This window comes from Cyprinodon variegatus, unplaced genomic scaffold (genome assembly GCF_000732505.1).
Source record: "Cyprinodon variegatus isolate N-32 unplaced genomic scaffold, C_variegatus-1.0 Scaffold200, whole genome shotgun sequence".
Lineage (NCBI taxonomy): Eukaryota > Metazoa > Chordata > Actinopteri > Cyprinodontiformes > Cyprinodontidae > Cyprinodon > Cyprinodon variegatus.
The window spans coordinates 123,699-131,494 of record NW_015150653.1 but is presented as its reverse complement, the minus strand read 5'-3'; the positions used below and the strand labels follow the sequence as shown (position 1 = coordinate 131,494).

Below are 7,796 nucleotides of genomic sequence, written 5' to 3'. Positions count from 1 at the left end.
TTGTCCACAAGGAACTGCTAGTGTAGTCGGGGACATCGCACCTGCAGGCCAGATATCCCTGATGGTGTTTTGCCTTTGTGTTCAGACAGGGGTGATGATGACCTCAGTCAGAGGGTGAAGCATTATGATTTGGATCATGAGGAGAAGACAATTACAGCAACAAAAAAATAGCCTGTTTTAAAGCAGCACAGTTAGGAGAAATGTGCTGGTTTCCCTGTGTTGATTATTTATGTCTCATTTATAAGGTGGAAACAAAAACACACTTTATTCTGATTTTTTTACTGCTTTTCTTTGTAACCACTTAAATTATCCTTAGGGACTTTTCAAACCAGGGGACTCCAAAGTTCTTTACCAAACATTCATCCATAGGTGCACAGATTCAGACACTTATCTTCTTCCCCTGATCTCAGTAAACATTGTATAAACAATTATTGCCCCATAAATTGGCTATAAAAAAATATAACAAGGACTGAGAACTTTATACAAAATTGAACCTAATGTCTACCTGTAAAGAGCTACAGCTTTTACTTTAACTTAATGCTGTAATGTTTATTTATCGTCAAGGAGTTGACATGTATTAAAATGTATTAAAAATGTAAATATTAATAAAGAAAACACCTAAAAATAAATGAGGAGCATACAATGCCATCATTGAATTCCCATTTTAATTGTGTCTCTGATTCTCAGGAGATTTATAGCCATTAAAGAAAATACTTTGAACCTCATATTATTGGTAACATTTGAATATGTCATATGTGCTTAAGATAAGATCTGCAGGATTGTCAATGAAAATGATGTCTCTTTTAATCACAGGATGCCAGTGACTGGAAGAAGCAATAGAAAACACCCTGTGGAAAACTGTAGCTTTGGCTCTGCAGTGATATTTCTTTCAGGTAGATATGTCTTGCTTCTAAAATGTAAACTGGTCAAATGAGTCCTTCATTGTATTTGTCGGAAAGTAAACTCGGAAAGAATTTCCTGTTTAAGACTCAATCTTCAGATGTAGTGTATTAGTTTACTCAAAGGTAGAAAATTTGTTTTTTAGTATTTATATTCCACCAAGTACAGGGAAATCCTTTTACCCTGCCCCCTGCCATGCTGGGCACTTTTCACACTTAAAATCCATCATCAATGAAGGAACAAGTCATGCAAAAATCAAAACATTGGGGACAAGGGGCACAGAGCTGGAGACAGGCTGTTTGTGAAAGACTAGGTAAGTGTGAGGGGTGGGGGGGCGCAGCGGGATCAGTTGGGGTGCAGAGACCAGGCAGCGGTACACAGAGAATCACTATGGTGACAGCAATCAGGGGGCTCAGGGGAGTGAGGCTGGGTCAGAGAGGAAGGCTTGAGAGGCAGCTGACTGAGGAATCAGCCCTCACTTTGGATGATTCGACTGACAGCTCCCCCCCCAGGGCTGTGTCGGGCCAGCTGTCCCCAGAGACCATGAGCTTTATGAGACAGAGATGTGGCTAAGCAGTGCTTTTCTGCGTAAAAAAAAAAAAAAGAAACAACTAAAAAACTGATTTGGAGCCGAGGCCGTACAACAGTGATGTTGTTAGTGATGTTTTCACATATCCTGCAGCAGATGAAAATGCTACAAAAACAGGACAACGTGCTAATTTAAAATATGTAAGCAGTGTTACAAGCTGCATCTCACATCCGTGTGAGTCTCAGCTATTTTTTATTTTTTTTAACATTCCCTGTTGACATGAATATTGGTTATGCCAGGAATTTCTTAACAGCTCCCTTTGCAGTTCCCTGGCCGTCTCATCTCTTTCCCTTTTTTTATCCATCACTTTCTCCGTCTCTCCATCCCCCTGCTAAACCCCCGCCTCCATCACATGTGCTGGACAGCATCCACCTAAACAGATGGTCCAGTGTCAATAGGCAGCTATTAACTGGCCACTTCCCTGACTCTAATTCAAGACAGCAAAAAGCACATTTAAAGAACTGGGAATTGGTCTTTTGCCATGCTGATGAAGTCATGAGTAAGACAAAACTAAAGTAAAATGACCTAATTAATAATTAAAAAATATACACATTGATTTTTCTTGCTTTATTTTTAGAATGTTGTCCTTGTTTTCTACAATAGAAAATTAAACATGGATTGGGATTCCATTGTTTAAGTTTGTAAAGGTTTTAAAAAGTAACTGTTTGAACATAACACACTTCTACCACACTATGTTCTACATGTTCTATGTTCTACATAGGCATAGAATGACATGCTACCCCTAAACATTTAGATGCACTCTAACAGTCAGTTTGCTGAAATAAGGTAACATTTTTATTTAACTACAAGAAATAAAAATCTATTTGGAAATAATGCTGATCATAAATAAATGTAAGTAATAAACCATAAGGGAGCACAACCTATCAATCCTATTTAAGCGTCACGGTTTTAAAATTACAACCCCAGGCCATATGCGGACCAAGAGAGAACTGAGATTTACTCAAAACAGATTGACTAATGCACCAGATGTACACTTACAGTAACAGGGTGTCTTTTTTTTTTTTATAGAATACAAATAAAACTGTCTTAAAGCAGGGAGGAAAATCAAGTTGATTGTAAGAAATTGATAAAAAAAAAAAAAAATGTTATTAATGTTTGGTTGTGAACACATAATTGAACCTTGTTCACCCTCCCAGATCTTTCAAGTATCAACAACCTTCTCTGCACCTTATTTACAGGCTCAGGTATTTGACTTTAATAGGTATTTGACTTTATTTACAGGCTCAGTTATTTGACTTTATTAGTATTATACTCTGGGTCTTAGAATTTTGGCTCAAAAGCTCAGGATTCTGGAAAATGTATAATGCTTGTGATGAAGAAAGGCAACAAGTATTTCGGGGGCCCTGCCTATAAACCCCTGCTATAATATTTTCTGGTGGTTTGTGTTGGAGAAAAAGCAAATATGTACTCAGGTTTATTTGCATCACATTTGTCTATTTAGAGTTGATCCTAAAGCATCTACTTCCTTTTCCATGTCAGTTCGAAGGGGCTACCTTTTGATATTGTTTTATCTGTCTTTTTCCTTAAACTGTTATTTATTTCCATGAAAGGTATCTAAATGTATACAATCTCACAATCTCAAAGCTCCACTCCTGGAAAAAACTGCATTTGAGTAAATGCCCTGCAGAGCAGCTCATTAAATGCTATTTGCACTGTTATTTTGGGACATAAATCAAATAAAGTAAAACTAGTAAAACAACAAAAATGTCAAATTCTAAATGTCTCTATAGCTTATACAAATTAAAATGAAAGTGTTTACATACAAGCAATTTTCTTGTAACTCTGAAGAGACTTACCTCACTATTACAACCTCTGCCAGATATTAATGTCATAAACCGGGACAGATGGACCGAGTATTCATCGTGAGTCGGACAATGGGAAGTTTCAAAACGTTTAATAACAGAAAAATAATAAAACAGAACAGAACAGAACAGAAACACGGGCTGCTAAGGATTAGCAGACCACAGCATCCGCAGGGGGCCGGGGTGCAACCCATCACTGGCACTCTGGATGTGGGAGAAACATGGGTAAGTGACCATGACCATCTGACAGGAGATGATTATTAGAGTGAGTTACTACCTGGTTTAACAGTTCAGTCCATCCTCTCTGAGTAAGGCAGGATCCAGCCGATGGACTGCCAAACGCGATGCAGCCCAGAGCCTTCCAGAGTGTCCCTGATGCAGCAACCCCAGTGAGCAGGCAGGAGACTGATCCAGGTCAGAGAAATAGTTCAGAACCGGACAGTTCCGAGATCCAGGAGTCTGTAGCCCGACCATGGGTTCCAATCTGAACAGGAATAGAGAGATCCAGGGTTCAAGGAATTATTGGGAGCATGAAGGCAGGTTCAGAGTTCTATGAGTCAGGCAGCATGCTCAGAGAGACAGGCGCCGATGCAGACAGGCAGGCTCAGTGGTAGAGGGGGACATAGACAAGACATGGTATCAGGATAAATGCTGAACTTTAAACTGGTCTCCACCTTGGAGCTAGGCTTACAGGAATTAAAACTGACCTTCAATGTGTTCCGAGCCAAAACCCTGAGGGCTCCCCTGAGAAAGACCAGAACCCGTGAAGCTCCTGCATGCCAAGCCAAAACCCTGTGGGCTCAGTGGAGAAGAGCAGGGACACAACCAGGAGACAGGAGACAAACACCAAACCCTCTGAAAGCACTGGCCTCCAAGACTCAGGACATGAACAAGGAACTTAACAAAACTCATGAAACAAACATAAATAACTGAAACAACAGCATAACACAAATAAACAAAGAATAGAAGAATAATGATCTGGCCCCGATAGCTGGGTTGAGCTGTGTATACAGCAGAGAAAGCAGGTGAATAAGAGCAATGATAGTTAGAGAGCGGGGAGGCAACGGCAGGTGAATGAAGTGTGTAATTAGATCCGCTAAAGGGGCTACAATCATAACAATTAAACTGGATTGCCCAAGTTCTTTATGATTAACAGACTAATTAGCCTGTTCTAATAGCCAAACGACCCCAAAGAATCCCCTTTACATAGACATGTGCCAGTATCAGGTTTTGCAGGCCAAAACGACCTCAGCGACTCCCCATAACTAAGGGGTGGACCTGTTTTTTCGGTTCAATTTGCATGTTTTCTAAGTCATAACAGGGCTTTTGTTTGGGCCACTCTATAAGCCCGATGATACTCCAGACATTTTGAATTGAGAAAGCTTTCTGGATGGGAAGCGAAACGTCTTCAAATTTTGAAAACAATGTCCAGTGGTTTGTTTCTTAATTTTCTTGTAAATAAGAAAGGGATTTCATTCACAGAGAAACATGCCTCTCTCAAGATAGATTAAACTCAGCGAGGAAGAAGCCATTACTGTACTCCAGAAGTTATACTAGACTATTTCAAAATAATTCACAGTCTTTTAAAAGATTACCAAGGGCTGCATCTTGCGGTGTTGACCACTGGCCAGACCAAACAAATCTGGACTTGTTTGATGACGCCAATAATTGTCACCCTTAATCTCTGAAGACATATTCTGTAGTCTGATTAAACATAAAACGAGTTAGTTTGTGAGCCTGAAAGCTCTAACTCAGCTATGAAGTACAAAGGCTCTATAGTATCAACATTATTTGTGGATGTTTTGAATAAATGGGAGACTAGAGCATTGCAAAGCAGATAGAATCTTGAGAAAAGACCAATATATGAAAATATTGAGGGAACATCTGTAAACATCAGCTGGGAAGCTAAAGCTTGGGTACAGATTAGTCTTAAAAGGTAGAATCACTCAAAGCAAAGCAGCAAATTGGATTAAGGACGATTACTTCAATGTTTTGGATTGGCCACCGCAAAGCTTTGATTTCAGGCCCGAAGAGAGAGAATTTAAAGGCAGAAACAAGTTACAGCAGATGATTTTCAGAAAGCACAAAATATTTGAAAGCATTCTTCTAAATACTAAAGAAATGCATGTTAACTTTTTTATTTTTTATTGTTAAAAATATATGCATCACTCTAACTTGATAGAAAGTCTTTTGGCCATCCTGCTGACCTAAAACAGGGAAGGTTCAATCTGACTGAATCTCAGACAGAGGTAAAAAGCTATTTGCATTATATGCAAATTTACACATTGTGTCCTTGGCTTTATCTGTAACATAAGTGTCATGATTAGGTAGTGGATGGATGGCCCAAAATACAGAGGCAGGGCGGCAGAGTTGATTTTCTTTTGGGTTTAATATGAGGTTAACAGAAAAACAGAGGCAGGAAATCAAAAAATCCAAACAAAAACCAGGATTCCAAATATCCAAAATCCCCAAAATCAAAACATGAAAACAAAGTCAAAACAAACCAGAAACAATTGAGACATCAGGGGGGAATTCAATCTAGGAGAGGAAGGCTCAGAGAGACAGAGTTGGAGGAAGTTAGATGAGGACCCAGCAAGGAAGAACTGAACAGAGAGAGTATTTATAGGAGACTGAAACAAAGAGAGGGCTAATGAGCAGACAGGGAGCAGGTGTGCACAGAGCAGGAGAGGAAAAGCGCTAGGGAAAAAGGAGAACACAAGAGGGCAGCAGAGGGCAACAAATAAAAACCTTGAAAACTGAAAATAACCAGAAAACAAAACAAAATAAGAATTAAACCACTAAGACTATTAAACATGGAGCAAAGTAAAACTGAATACTCAAAAGAAAAGCATAACAGAGCCAAGACTGAAAAAGTAACCAAGAATTAACCAGAGAACACAACAAAATAAAAATAAAACTACTAACACTAGAAAACAAGGAGTAAAGCAAAACTGAACACTAAAAAGAAAATATAACAGAACCAAGACTGAGACAGTGGCTGAGAAAAACCCAAGGAACACAACAAAATAAGAATTAAACCATAAAATCCTATAAAACAAAGAGCAAAGCAAAACTGAATATCAAAAGAAAAACATAACAGAAAGAGAAACATAACAATAAGCTTTTGTAGGAATATTTGTGATTATTTTTTTTACATTTTAAATTAAACTGATTCCGTCATATTTTGACGTAAGCACGTTGAGACATTGAAACGTTGTATTTTAACTCAACTTTATTTTACCATGAGAACCACAGTGGCCAGTTCCAACAGCAGATACACATTAAATCATAGCTCTGAAAATGTCAACGGTATATACTTCCTGAAAGAATGACTCATGTCTTTTTTTTTTCTTTTTTGTATCCTACTTGTTAAGGATCTCCTGCCATGGCTGTGACTGGCTGCTTCGTCATCCCCCTGCCACACCCTGCTGAGGAGAAAGGACAACCACCTGACCTTCAAGCTCAGCCCAACCTCATTTTCCCTCAGAGGAATCCATAAAACCAAACCTATAATGGGGTCCCTTATGATCTTGGAGATTTTACTCCACTGATTACCTAAATCTGCTTCCATAAATAACAAAATACAACTAATTACTGACAATATTCCTCCTTATTTGTTGTGTGATGTTTAGTGTGAGTTTGTCCTATAAACTGACTCATCAAAACAATGAAAAAAATTAGGAAAATCTAAACCATATGAGATGCGCAGAGAGGAAGGGGATGTGGCCCCTCTGCCCACCTTGTGGTCACATGGTGAACTGTAGCTGAGAGTGATGCGGAGGAGAGAGAGAGACAGAGAGAGAGAGAGAAGGAGAGAGCAAAAAGGGAGGGGAGTTTAAACTAAGTGCTATGTTTTGGGACAGGCTAATCTGCTAGCGAGCAGTGTGAGGATCGGAGCGTATTGTGTGAGCCAGTGTGCGGGGGAAAGATAAGGGAGCCAGCCAGCCAGCCAGCCCGACGCACCGCCTGCCTGCCTGCCTTGCTGCCTGCCTTTAATGTGCTGACTCTGGGGAGATTTTAAAAGACAGCGCATTGACTCCTCAGACGCGTGTTTGTGCGTGGAGAAACGCACTCAAACGCCTCCAACAAAACAGCCACATCCAGCCTGAAGTCCATCAGCAGACAGAGGAGCGAAAGAACAACATCAAAAACACTGAGAAACAGGATTGAAATATCACAGCTCCCCTATCAGAAATTAAAGAGGATTTTTTTTCAATATATATATCCTCATTTTTTTCCTCCCAATTGATTTAATTTTTTTTTTCCTTTTCCCGGGACAGAGTGAGTGAAGAAAACAGGAGGGAGCAGGAAAAACTGAAGAGAATCCCCCCCTCCCAAAAAAAAAAAAAAAAAGATTTAATCAAAGGACAGATCTAGAACCTCATCGCGCAACATGTTTGAAATAAGCCGAACACTCAACGCTGCTTTGTTGAGCAACGAGGTAAAGATATCTGGATTTCTTTTTTTGTTTGTTTGTTTGTTTG

At 39.4% G+C, this 7,796-nt stretch overlaps 1 protein-coding gene across 7 annotated transcripts in view; it reads left to right on the top strand.

Moving 5' to 3' along the window:
• The first annotated feature begins 7,153 nt into the window (after window positions 1-7,153).
• Window positions 7,154-7,796, top strand: part of elavl4 (ELAV like neuron-specific RNA binding protein 4) — a 96,546-nt gene continuing 95,903 nt past the window's right edge. For 2 of the 7 annotated variants that reach the window (XM_015379813.1, XM_015379812.1), the window contains exon 1: window positions 7,154-7,753. In XM_015379813.1, the coding sequence (XP_015235299.1) occupies window positions 7,706-7,753 (48 nt within the window). In that variant the 5' untranslated portion in view covers window positions 7,154-7,705. The remainder of the gene's footprint in view (window positions 7,754-7,796) is intronic. The other 5 variants (XM_015379811.1, XM_015379810.1, XM_015379814.1 and 2 more) reach the window with 4 other exon arrangements.